Source organism: Protopterus annectens, chromosome 1.part0 (genome assembly GCF_019279795.1).
Source record: "Protopterus annectens isolate FY-2018-M chromosome 1.part0, PAN1.0, whole genome shotgun sequence".
In the NCBI taxonomy this organism is placed as follows: domain Eukaryota; kingdom Metazoa; phylum Chordata; order Ceratodontiformes; family Protopteridae; genus Protopterus; species Protopterus annectens.
This window is the reverse complement of record NC_056725.1, coordinates 857,063,877-857,078,135: the sequence shown is the minus strand read 5'-3', so window position 1 is coordinate 857,078,135 and position 14,259 is coordinate 857,063,877. Positions and strand designations below refer to the sequence as shown.

The window sequence follows — 14,259 nt, the reverse complement described above, 5'->3', positions numbered from 1 at the left end:
GTGTGCTTCTCTTGGTTCATGGTGGGGAACCTGTAGCTAGCAACGATGTAGTAGTGTGCTTTGCCTATAATTAGTTGGACCTAGAGTAGTTCAAGAGAATCATACTGTTTAACCAGTCTCGAGGTGTATCTGGTTTTAATGAAGATGCATACACCTCCATTTTTGGTTATTTCACACTCGCTTTGGGGGCTGTACCTGTGGAAGGCCTTGCATAGCCAGGGTACTGTCTGGGGCCTTGTACTATGTCTTAGAGACTGCACAGATGTCAGCATCTTCCACGGTGAGGAGTGCTTCCAGGGAGTGCAGTTTCCTGTTTAGGCTCCTAGTATTAAGCAGCATAACTTTGAGTTTGTCTCGAGTGGATTTTTTTACATTAGAAATTTTGTTGTTTTGACATTGCCTACAAAAGGCACTATGGGGAGGCAAGCACCTTTTGTCAGTATACGAAAACCTAGAGGATACAGATAAAGACCATCTTTGGCAAAGCAGCATGGTCTGCCAACCATGTCTTCCCAGGCTGACAGATACTGGATCCCCCTGGATTAACACCAGAAGCTAAACCAATTGGTGAAGTCAATCAATTTTTCTCTATATTGTGACCCCTAACCGGGAAAAGCCAAAAGAAGAAGAAGAAGTTAACTGTCTAAGCTGTTCTACCAGAACTATCAGACAAGGCTGGGCAGACTGCTACCCTATGCAATCCAGTGGCGGATTTAGGCATCGGCGCAGGGGCGCGCGCCACCCCCTTTTTAAAGCTGTTTGGAACTCCATTAAAAAATGCATTGTCTGCACTATTTTAATAATATATTAAAAAAAATTCTTAACTCTGCACGGGGGTGTGTTCTCCTTTAAGGAGAACCATGCGCGCACTACACACACGCCACCACGGAAGTGAACATGTTCAACACTTGGGCGCTGAATTTAAGCTATCCGTTCCGCCGGCATATCCTGCTGCAGCCTGAGTGAGACGATTAATTAGCGATGTTTTGTTTTTTCTCCGTATCCTTCTAACTTCATAATAAATTTTTATATATTCACACTGTAAATACAAAGGACTGCTGGCATGAGGGGTTTGCAACTTCCGTAAGTGTTACTTTTTTCATTGAATATAAGTTTTCAATACTGCATTTTGTTCTGCTACTTTAGTTTTTTAGATAAGATTTTAAATGCTGAATGCTGATTTATGGCATCATAAAACTCTTTTGTTTTGTGAATTTAGCAAGTGAAGAGTTTTTCTCGCTTAAGAAGTAGACCCTATGTTTCAGTATTAATCCATTTTCATGTTTCATTATGGTGGAACCCTATGCCTGAAAACAAAATTGGATAGGCCGTATAACTATGAAAAGCATGTGCTACTTAAAGCAAGAGTTGAATAAACAAGTACAGAACAGCAAGCAATAGACAGAGCTCTATAGATATGGAGAGCGTCACTGAGTGCATTCAGTTTAGGCATCCCCTGCAAGTGGTAGGCAACTGAATGACACTGACAGTTCAGTACTGACTGACGGAATTTGGCATCGGCAAAGCACAATTTATGAAGATAATTTCAAAACACTAAATGTTAAGACACTAGGAGGAAGCAGTTTGACAAAATGGGATAATATTGCAGACTTTAATGATCCTCATATAATTCACTCAGTTACAAATAATAGCACTGTTGCTTAAGGCACTGATAAAATGGCCTGGAAACTGAAGCTGATTTGATGGCTGAGTGTGTGTGTGTGTGTGTGTGTGTGTGTGTGTGTGTGTGTGTGTGTGTGTGTGTTGGTGGGTGTGGGCATGTGTGTGTTTACACATTCATGCATGCATACATGTCTGTGGGCTGTATGCACGTGTGCACTCGTGTGTATGTGTGTACTTGTGTATATGTATGTTTACACATGCAAGCATACATATTTGTCTATGGGTTATGTGTATGTGTGTGTGTGTGTGGGGGGGGTGTCTGTGAGTGTGTGTTTACACATGCATGCATACATACATACATGTGTCTGTGGTGTGTGCTTGTGTGTGTGTGTGCGTTTACATGTTCATGCATACATGCATGTTTGTGGGCTGTGTGCATGTGTGCATTCATATGTGTGTATGTGTGTGCTTGTGTATATATGTGTTTACACATGCATGCATACATATTTCTCTGTGGGTTGTGTATGTGTGTGTGTTGGGGGGATGACTGTGAGTGTGTTTACATGTGCAATCATACATACCTGTCTGTGGTGTGTGTGTGTGTGTGTGTGTGTGTGTGTGTGTGTGTGCGTGTGCGTGTGTACGTGCGTGAATGTGTGTGCCTACATGAGTATGGTTGCCGGAGATTTACATGTCATGACTTCTCATTTTTTCAAGTCATCCCTTTCTGATCTACTGCACTATGCAAACATCTCTCACTTACTTGTATTGCCTGCCTCTCACCAGGCACAGTAAATCTCTGATGGTGACCATAATCTAGTCAGAAAAGGAAACATCCTTTGCAGAAACCATCTTTAAGCTCCTCTTTCAGAAAAAGCATTCATATAGGTTCATAGGTTTATACTGGGCTATCTGCCCTGGGGCATTTACAAGCCTAGCCAGAGTGTGTTTGGCTTTCACCACCCTTTTAGATCGGTTTACTGTGCCTCTGTAGAGTAGGTCACAGAAGATAGCCCTTTTAATGGTAGTTTACTGTGCCCCTGTCTAGCAGGGACACAGAAGAGATCCCAGGGGTGAACTTATGATCTCCCATCCACTCGTCAAGATTTCTCTTGAAGAGGGTCAGCGAGGGTCTCTGCCTAACATGGACTTGGATTCTGTTCCAGACTGAGGGCAGCCTCTGGGATATGAATCTGTCCCTCCAGCATGTCCTATTTATTTCTATGCTGAGGTTTAAGTCCCTGGAGCATGTAGCTCTAAGGGATTTGGATTTCCTGAGGTGGAGCATGTCCATTAATTCTGGGTTGGACATGGCTTTATACGTCAGGCATAGATCACCTCTGAGTAGGTGGTAAGCAACTGAGTAGAGCTGGAGTTTCTTTAGCCGAACTGCATAGGGCATCTGTTTGAGTCCCTTGATCCTCTTGGTGAGGTACTTTTTGGGCCTCTCTAGTTGCTGCAGGTGTCTGGTAAGGTACATCCCAAATGGGGTATTGTATTCAATTATGGGCCTGATGAGTGATGAGTAGAGGGGCACAATGACCTCTCTTGTCCTAGATGTGAAACCTTTCATGATAAGGTGGGCTATATAGAATGTCTTTCTAACCACTCTGGCAATGTGATTGTCAAAAAAGAGGTTTCTATCTACTTGGGTCCCCAAATCCCTAATTACTTCTTCCGTACTTAATGGATTACCACCTATGTGGTAATTTGTGAGCACTTTGTTTTTCCCGAAGGGGATGACTATGCACTTTTTGGCATTTAGCTTAAGGCCATGGCTCTGGCACCAGTTATCCGTCTCTGTGAGACCCTTTTGGAGGATGCTTGTGTCAGCCAGAGAGTCGATTATGGCACCCAGCTTGCAGTTATCTGCGGACTTGGTCAGCCAAAGTCCTCCCGTATGAGTCTGTACCCCAGAGAAGTAACAAGAGAGGTCCCAGGACTGAGCCTTGTGGGATGCCACTTGTAACTGGTTTGGAGTCTGACATGGCACCTGCAATACTGACCATGTGGGTTCTATCCCTGAGCCAGTTTGCAACCCATCTTGTGACATAGGGGTTGATATTTAAGCTGGTGAGCTTATTTATGATGCCCGAGTGGGGTATTGTTTCAAAGGCTTTTGCGAGGTCCAGGTAGGCTGTGTGGACTACCTTCCCTTCATCTATGGCCTTGGTAACTGTTTCAAAGAAGTCAACCAGGTTCAAGAGACAAGATCTCCCCTTAACAAAGCTGAATTGGGTGGGATCCAGTGTCTGGAGGTTACCAATGCCCTTGTTTATGAGTTCCATGATGATATGCTCCATAGCTTTGCAGACCAGACTAGTCAGGCTTATAGGGCGATAGTTTCCTGGGTCCGTTGTGGCACCACCTTTGTGGAGCAGGACCACTGTTGCTGTATGCCATTCCTTGGGTACATATCCTGCAGTAAGGCTGAGATTGAACAGTGACTTTATGTGAGGGTTTAGTTCTTCTTGGAGCTTGTGTAAGACGCAGCCTGGGACACCATCTGGTCCCATTGATGCTGTGTTTTTTGCTTTGGAGAGGGCAGCTCTCACCTGTGCATTTGTGATGTCAGGGAGGCTACATTCTGTTGGGATAGGCATTAGGTCTTTTTGGGGGAAGGGGGGGGAGTTTGCACTAAACCTGTCTGCCAGGATATTGGCAATGTCTGTGGGATCAGAGTATTTTTTGTCATTTTGTACTAACTCAGAGCATATCTGGGAGTTGCCCCCCAGATTCCTGACATAACTAAAGAAGGCCTTGTGATTATCTTTAGTGTCTTGTGCAATTTTTCTTTCGAAGCTGGCCTTAGATAATTTTATGAGGGATCATAGTTTCTTGCTAGTACTGATCAGAGATGCCTTCCCTTTTTGGGATTTTGCTCTATCATGTAGCTGCTTCCTCCTTCTGTTGTATAGCTTATTTATGGCTGGGGTCCACCAGACTGGTCTCCTGCCTTTGGAGGAGTGAGTCTTGGTTTTATTTGGGATAGCATGATCCATGCATTCCTGTAGGTGTCCATAGAATGCATTTGTAAAGGATTCTGCTGCTTGGGCAGTATTTTCCACTGGTCCGGTGGCTTTGAAGGATTCCACCTCGGTTTTGAGAAGTGTGAAATTTGCTTTTGAGAAATTTTTCACCGTGATTTCCTTGGCTGGGGGTTGGGATGGGATATGGATGTCCAGTGAGATTAATTTATGGTCTGATCTTACCAATGAGGGACATACCTCTGGTGTGGAACATATAGTCCCCATGTTTGTGATGACCAGGTCCAATATGTTATCCCCTCTTGTGGGAGTGTTGACCAGTTGTTCCATAGCATTTGAGTTTATAAATTCTAGGAACCGTTTGGCAAGGGGGTTGGGGCTTGAGTAGTTTTCCCAGTCGATGTTCGGGTAGTTGATGTCACCCAATATTATTGTGTTTGGAGAGACCTTCATATTCTCCAGTGTTCTCAGGAAGGCCAAGTGGGGTTCCTGAGTTCGGAAGGGTGTTCTGTAGCAGGCTACGAACTGAAAGGCAGTTTTGCCCACTGTTAACTGTACATGGATGGTCTCCGATGCTTCGTGTAGTTCCACTAACCTGGAGGTATGGGTATCTTTGATGAATATGGATACCCCTCCTTTTGTGGTTCGGTCCGATTTGTGAGGCCGAAAAGCATGGTATGAGGTATAATCTGGTAGTGCTGGGGTGCTCTCTGGGGCCTTGAAACATGTCTCTGTCACTGCACAGATATCGATATTCTCCATACTGAGGAGAGCCTCAAGTACGTGCATCTTGAGGTTTAGACTTCTGGCGTTGAGCAGCATTACCCTTAGTTTTTTTTTCTTATATTGTCTATGGAGGTGGGTTTATCTTCTGAGCCTTGCCTAAAAAAGGCACTATTCTGTGATATTTAAATGTTAATGAGAAAGCCAGAAGGATGGCTTCACTTTTCCAGGATCCTAAATTACTATTTCTTCTTTACTACTCCTAGCTACACATACTGTGATATCATGAGGTGGTATACATACTTTTCTGAGTGATTTTTATGTCTGAATGTGCTATAAATTTTGCTTGTATGTCAGCTTCCTTTAATATTCAGCAAGCTGTAGTAATACATTAATTCAGTTCGCACCATGCTTCCCCAGGAAAATAACTGATTTGTTGCCATTTGCCTCCCACTTTCATACAGTCTTTGATCCACTGCATTACCTAATTCACGGGTCAGTGAGGCCTTAGCCAAGCTGTATGGAAATGTACTTCTCCTCCATGAAAGGTAAATGCTGTATTAAACTCACCACTGTGGCTCCGGAGAAGTGCCTCTACCTGTTACGTAATAAATTAAAATCCCCAACAAAACTGTGGCAATTTAGACACAGACTGTATTTTATTAAAAACAAGACCAGGTTGACAACACTATGTTTAAAGAAGGTGAATGGACAAACCAGTCTAAAAGCATATAATACACCATGAATTAACACAGTTTATTTTTGTCTCTTAGGTGAAATATGAAAACTAAGAGACTAAAATCTTGAAATATTAAATTCTTGGACATGCTAATATTTTAATTAATACCATGATGAAGTTAATTTATGGTTGTTAGTACATAAGCAATGATTTTCATATGTTTATACATATGAACCAATAATGGTCAAATGAACAAAATAATTTCAGTTTTAATAGCATGCAGTCTTGAGTTCACATTTCCATATACCGCATACCACTTACTTGCTTGTGAATTTATATTAATTATTATCCAGTATTTCAGCCTCAAGTAAAACATGAAATTCATGGAGCTTGTCCTTTCATGGTATAAGAAGATTTATGGGGACGTAGATATGAATGCATCATTTCCAAGGGCACATTTTACATCAAATTTACTTGTCTGCATGGTTCTGTGTCAGAATTGTGAGACTTGATTTGAGCAAGTCCAGACATTTTGGAAAAAAGCCGCAAATTCTGAAAGTTGTCTTAAACCTTTTAAGCATATTTTGCAAAGGATCTCCCTCTCCTCCACCCCCTGTGCCACACCCTTGATGCTTATATAAACAAACCATGCAATTTGGTACTGAACAGAATGGGAACCTATATAAACTAATAATGCAACCCCAGTACTGAAGGGAACAGAAGTACCATAAAGTCATTACAAACCACAGCCTTAATAGACATTGACTCACATTAACACTTGACCTTCTATTATTCTAAGGATTGCCCTTATAATTCTTGTAATTTCAACACCTACCCTCTGTTGCATAGCTTCCTCACAGCACATGAAAACAAAAAACTAGCCCATTAGCTTGGTAGATGGCATGGCTTTCAGTTATCATGCTCACCAATCTTTTATTCTAGCACATACTGACAGAATCAAATGACAATAAATAAATCTTAGTCATTAGACATTCCCTTAATATGCTCCATACAGGAACATGACATTGTTGTTGTGTCTTTTGGCTTTTCCCGGTTAGGGGTTGCTACAGCGGAACTCTGGTCCGCTAATAATTGGCAGTTGATTTTTACATGCCGAGTTGCCAGCCCTGATGCACAACCTTCAACAAAGGTATGCCCATTCACGTATGTCTCCACGCAGAAGGCGCTCTAGCTGAGAATCGAACCGGACAGCATCTTATTGTGAGGTGACAACGCTACTGCAGTACCACCACTGCGGATATACAGGACCATGACATTAATGGGTCCTAAAGGTGAACATGGCCTTTTTATCAAATCTTAGGCTGAGAGATGTCCTATGATTAACACAAATCCTGTTGTTCTAGCAACTTTCTAAGTTAAAACGAGCAATATTTAAAAATCTATCCCTATGTTTGGGCCATAGTATCTCCATTATTTTAAGCTTTGTCCAGATTTCTTGTACTAAGTGGATGAGAGGTATGGAGATATGGTATGTAATGCCCTAGTCGGGGGGGGGGGGGCAGATTAGTCAATTAACTTGATCAGGCTTGACCCTATAACTTGGTTACAGGAAACAAGAGCCTGAATCCTCTAAACTAACTACCAAAATGTTGACAGAATTGTGAGTTTGAGTTTCAATACATTTTCAGGGAATGAGTTTCAGTGCATTTTCAAGGGATTAAGAGTGAATTTCAGTACATTTTCATGGAACTGTGAATTTCAAGGGAAAAGAAATTTACTGCTGCTCATGTTAAGTATGTTTTCAATATGCAACTAACTGTATATGTAGATGAAACACTGAAGTGTAAAGTTGTTTGCCAGTAGCAACTTCTTTTATTTTACTTCTGCAGAGATTGTACTTATTAACTGATATTGGTGGATTGTAATGACAAATGTCTGAGTGGCCTTTGATTGTTGAAAATTTCTGAAATGGGTAGTTTTGTCATTATTGGTTCATATGTTTTGTTTCATTGCTTACTAGAATGTTCAAAACTTCAGATTTAAACCACATTTTAACAAGTGTGCTGTATTATGCAAGGAATATAATTTAGTACAATCAGGATGGTGAATCAAAGAAGACAACCATATATGTATGGCTGTAAAAATGTGTGTAAGGAGCCTTTGGTTTGAAAACGGCCCAAAGGTAAACTTAATCCTCCACTGCATTTTCTTTGAATGTGGTTTTATGCCACTGCAATGGATGTGGGTTCCAAGGACAGAGAAGTTTTCTACTCATGCTGTCTGTTTTCACTGTCAGACTGTGTTGTTTGGTTTGCAAATGGCTATTAGTGTTTGTGCTATTTTATTTCAATATCTATAATCATTGTAGAAGTAAATAAGAAAGCAAGTAAAGTAAAATTGCAATGTGTGTAAGGAATCCAACTTCCAAATTCTGTACTAGTCCTTCAGTGAAAATTATTGTATCCACGCATACCCATGTAGCAATGCAGCTTTCTTTAATAACTGCCCTATACATAATCACTTGGTCAGAAACTGTGTGCCTTCTGCTGTGTAATCTTATACTACAAAAGTCCTTTGCTTAAGGGCCTCTAGCTCAGAGGGACTTTCTAGTTAACGTGAAATGAACGAATGAAAATAAGGATGCACAAGAGTATGTGCTATTTTAAGAAAAGTGTGCAGAGAAGTACATTAATTATGTGTTTGAGACTAACATCTGACCCACCATGGAGACATGGAAACATTAGCAGCATGTCAGGCAAATATGTTAATGTGACTAAATGACATCTGAGACTAGAGGTAATCCAGAAAGCTCAAGTCAGGTCTGGTATCCCACCTGTGACCCAGTGGAGAGAGGATTAACAAGAAACAGAGTCCAAAGGATTAGTCCAGATAAAAATCACTTTAGCTAGCAGATCTGGGGGACTCTTATTTGATACCCTCCTGTGGGAGGAATAGAGACACCTTCTTGGACTTTCAAGTAGTTTATTCAGTTAAGCAAGTAGATGGATGAGTGTTCTTGTTCTAATACATTACATTCAACAGGTCAGTTATTTAAAGGCAGTTACAGCCAATGGTGGGAGGGTCCAGGGTAGCTGACTGGAACAAAGTCTATTGAGACATGGTTTAAAGACATGGAGAGCACACCAACAGTGCAAGGTTATAATGTCTTCCACACATTTAGGCCAGCTAATTCACAGGCAGGGACTAAAGGCTGAGGTGTCTCTATCTACATCCAAAATAAATATACTTCAAGACTGGTCAAACAGGACAATGCATGTGAAATGCTCCATGTTCACATCACCATTGACAAAATCCAGTACCACTTCCTTGCAAGCTATAGGTCCCCTTCCATGACCCAGGAAACCCATATCATGTATTTAAACTTATTAAAACGCTAACCATCCAATCAATACCATTTTCATGGGTGACTGTAATTACCCCACTATTAACTGGGAATCCTATATGACACCAAATGAACATGTACAAAGATTCCTGGATTTTGTAAACACAAGCTCCCTGAACCAAATAGTCAATACACCAACCAGGGGTGCAACCATACTGGATCTGGTCTTCGCTAATATGGGAAAGTGCTGCACACCCCCTACTGTAATGCCTTTCCTGGTAAGGTTAGACTACAAAATACTCTCCTTTGAAGTAACAATAAACGTGGACCCCCAGCTCAACTGGGAATATTCAGGAACTATTCTAAGGATAACTTCCTGTTATTAAGTGAGAACCTGGCAAGATTTCAAGCCACCGTAAACCCTGACAACACTTCTGCCTATGCAGAACTGTTCACGGCAACCCTGTAAAAGCAGGTTAATAGCTGCACAGAGGCAGCTGTACCTACCAGGAAGAAGTACAGAACTGACTCAAAAACAAGCCAACCTGGTGGAATCACAAAATCAATAGGCTGTATAACAGGAGGAAGTAAATCATGGCAAAGATTAAGAGGTGTAGCACCCGGTAGGATAAAAGCACTCTTGTCAAACTAAACAAACAACTCAGAGGACAAATAAAGTCTACCAAAGCCAAAGTTGAGGTAAGTTTGTCCTCACAGGCCAAGGACAACCACATAACATTCTTTAACTATGTCCGCAACCTCAAAGGCAATACACAATTGTGTGCAGAGCTCATTGTAAATGTAACCACCTATACTGAGCCAGAAGATATAGCAAACCTCCTGGCTGATAAATTCATCTCCAGATTTACCCCTCTCTCCCCTTCAACCTTCTTCAGGAAATATTATTAAATATAACTCCCCCAACTATCACTAGGGAACAGGTCCTTAATGCTCATTCTAAGGCCAAGAACACTGCATCAATGGGCCCAGACAATATTCCAGGATGCCTTCTAAATAGCATGAAACATAACCTATCAGGGCCTCTGGAATTACTGTTTAACTGTAGCCTCCAAACAGGCTTAGTGCTTCAGAAAGGTAACAATCATCCCTCTGCACAAAGGTGGGCCATCTACAGACCCGGGAAACTACAGACCCACAAGTCTCTCTAGTCTTTTATGTAAAGTCATGTAAAGAATTATCATGGGGATGATCAATAGAGATATAGTAAACCTCCAGACACTACACCCAACCCCATTTGGTTCTGTCAATGGCATATCATGTCTACTCAACCTAGTGGACTTCTTTGAGAGGGTCACCAAAACAATGGATGAGGGCAAAATCATTCACACTGCCTACCTTGACCTGGTCAAGGCATTTGACAAAATACAGTCTCGTGCATTGTTGACAAACGGAAGAGGTTAGGTACAATCCCGCATGTCATCTGGTGGATATTCAACTGGCTCACAGGACCCAAGAAGTTAGAACTGGGGAATCCACCTCTACAAAGAGGCCAGTCACAAATGGAGTCCCTCAGGGATCAGTCCTTGGACCGCTCTTTTTTGGCATTTACTTCTCAGAAGTCGAGGACAGTGTCAATGGTCTCTGACTAAATTTCCAGACGATTGCAAATTAGGAGCTGTCATTGAATCTCACACTGACACAAAAGTTCTCTAGGAGGGGCTCACACAAACAACTGGTGCCAGAGCCATGGACTAAAACTAAAATCCAAGAAATGCATAATAGAATCCTTTGGGAAATCATCCATCCCTAGTAACTATAATATTGAAAACACACCCCTTCGAGTTGACCCAGTAGTTAGGGACTTAGAGACACACACACATAGTAATCTAGCCTTTGATCATCACATGTCTACACACAGAGACAGTAATCTAGCCTTTGAGCATCACGTGTTTACAGTGGTGAGGAAATCATTCTATGTTGCACAACTTATAAACAAAGGTATGGACACTAAGTCCAAGGAAGTCATTGTCCCACTGTATTCGGCTTTCATCAGACCTGTCATAGAGTACAATGCCTCCTTTGGTATGAACCTAACCAGGCATATCCAACAATTGGAACGTCCACAGAAGTTCCTCACTAAAAGAATACAGGGTGTAATTTAAAACATCTTTTGCAGACCACCTGAAGGCTGTATCCCTGTATTCTGTTCCTACAGGCTTTGAGGAGATCTATGCCTAGCATACAGGGCACTGAAAGACCCCACTCTGATGGACCTCTTGCATATCCGTAAAACAAACAGCACCAGAATTACCCATTCTAAAGACTTAAACCTTGCCTGTGATATAAATCGGACCTTTTGGAGAGATAGCTATGTACCCCAGAGACTACCCAATCTGTGGAACAGGCTCCCCATTCATGTGAAGCAGAGTTCCTCCCTAACCCAATTCAAGTGCACTTTGGACAATTGGATGGGAAACGAAAATGCATCCCTGATTTGGCACCTATGTCTTAAATGGACACAGGTAACCTGTAAATGGTTCATCTCACAGGGTCATGCTTACACTTATCAGGGGTATTTGAACTTGTTAGAGATTTGGGATGCATGGCTAGGCCTAAAAACGCCCTTGTGGTCATTAGCCTAGGAAACACCTATGAACCAAATCCACAGCAACATCATGTGTAACTGAGTGTATATTGTGGTCTTTCACACATGTCAGAGCTTTTTAAGGTGATCTTTCCACAACTGCAAAGCCCAGTGTCCCAATTTCCCACCCCCAGCCTGGTACTCAACTAACCAGACTGCGCCCCCCCTTTTGTAAATTCCTGGATCCGCCACTGCAATCTGTATATAAACCTTTACTAAATGAACTAAATAAATAACATCTAGCTGACCTTCAAATATGTTTAGTAACAGTTTATTTAGTCCAGGTTTACATTAACTGGCCTAAGATTTATAGCCAGGTGAAATTATAAGGTAATGATTCAAAGTGCGGTTTTCATCCATAGTAAATATCATAAAGCCCTCTAAACTTAAAACAAATAATAAAATATCACAGGCATTTCTAGCATGTATGTCTAGATGGATACTGTCTGCAAATCCCCACCTTGCACACATTCGACTATCCCTACTTTTAAAATAAGTCCTAATCTTTTGGGATAGTTTAGATACCTCTTGCAGTCTTACTCTATTTTATCGTTGTCAGTGCATGCAAAATCCACGAAACCTACAAGCATATTACCTTTCAACCTCAGTGCAAGAAATGTGGACAAAACCTAAAATAATGGTGGGAGGCCCAAAAATAGGGACACATTTAAATATTGCTGTTAGAAACTTAAAAAGTTGCAAGAACAGCAGGATTTGTGTTAGCATGCATTTCTGAAGTAAGTCTGAATGGCAATTTATGCCACTTAGTGACTTCAATCCACAAAGACTTCCTAAAAAACCACAAACTTTATGAGGAACAGACCACACATATGAGACAAGAACTAGAATCTGGCCATTCTGCGAAAAAAGTCTGGACAGTTGAGAAATTTGCCTATAAGTGCTATACTTAGCAGATACTATCTTTTAAAATAGATACCCAGCATGCAAAATATAATGCACAGCATTTCAATGATGATACAAGAAATATAACACAAAACAAATTTATTGTTACAAAGTAACTGAGAAAAGTACCGCATTTTGGATAAGCAAGCAGCAAGACATCTTCTTTTCGAGCCTCTAACTTCTCCAGTGCCTGAAACGTGTCAGTGCTGCACAGTTTGGAAGGGTATTGGTATCCCCGATAATGTAGAATCAGACCTTCGGGGTTTTCCGGCTTGGTTACTTTAGCTACCTCCTCATATCTTTCTAAAAGCACTTTATTTCCATCTGCCATTGTACTTCCTATGGTACTTTTCCTTCTGTCCTACTTTGATTCAGTCAGATATACTTTACAGCCCTCACATTCGGTATCTGTAGAGCAGAATAACACCTTTGCGGGGCGGAGATTCAATGACAGACACTCGTGACTGACAGCAGCAGATCCAATTGAGTCGGTGTGTTTAACGTAGTGCTGGGCGGGGTTTGGATATGCTTTGACATGTCTTACTTTCGTTTGTTTTGTACTAGTCTTTGGATAAATATAACATTGTATGAAATTGCTTACAAATTAACTTTTCAAGCACGCAACATCTAGTAAATCAGCAATTCATGTCACGCAGAGTACAGTAAAGGCAAAGGTGGAAAGCATCCAGAAAGTATTAAATACTGTACAGCAACCTGGGCTAAATGAACTGTTGTAGTCACCATACCGAGACAAAAACATCCAAAATGAATGCTGGCAGAAGACAACCTTAACTAGTCACAATTTCCTTCTTCCTTAAGTCTAAAATGTGCATTACAACGGTTAACTATAGCTAAAGTTGTAGCCTTGGGCTAATTTGCTGCAAAAATATTGGAATGAAGTCCTGCAAAGAAATTTCCCATTTTCCACAAGATAAAGCAAGGTAGGAGATCAGTGTGTTACGTTAGGAGGGGGAGGCAGACATCTGTAAACTGTATGGAATTTTGGTATGTTCCTCATAACATTTGACGTTTTCTTGCTACTCCCAACGATTTAATTCACTAAATAACGACAGAAGTTTGAGTTTTAGACTGCGTACCCTTCAGAAAATGTAGGCTAATGCAAAATAAATAAAAAAAAAAACTGTTGCTAAGTTAGTTTTGGGTTGTTTCCGCGTTATTTTAGCTTTGTCCACAGCTCTTGCGCAAAAAAAGTTGAGCGGTTGAGGGGTGCATCTTGCATCTATTACCCGCAATTACTTGAAGAAAGTTCGAAACTTGTATCCCTGTAGCTGTATATGACTAACACTTTAGAGAGGGGCCAAAATACTGAACAGATGTCCGCAGAGTGTCCAGACTTTTGCCTCCTATTTTTAGTCCGTTTCTCATAAAATTGTGATTTTCTAGCAAATCTTTAGCAAATCACCGAGGGTTGAAG

General features: G+C 41.3%; 1 protein-coding gene across 1 annotated transcript in view; it reads right to left on the bottom strand.

Moving 5' to 3' along the window:
* The window catches only part of LOC122795418 (sulfotransferase 6B1-like), a 460,444-nt gene extending 447,177 nt beyond the window's left edge, over positions 1-13,267 (bottom strand). The window contains exon 1 of the mRNA XM_044063683.1: positions 12,954-13,267. Within this exon, the coding sequence (XP_043919618.1) occupies positions 12,954-13,155 (202 nt within the window). The 5' untranslated portion in view covers positions 13,156-13,267. The remainder of the gene's footprint in view (positions 1-12,953) is intronic.
* Between the last annotated feature and the right edge of the window lie 992 nt (positions 13,268-14,259).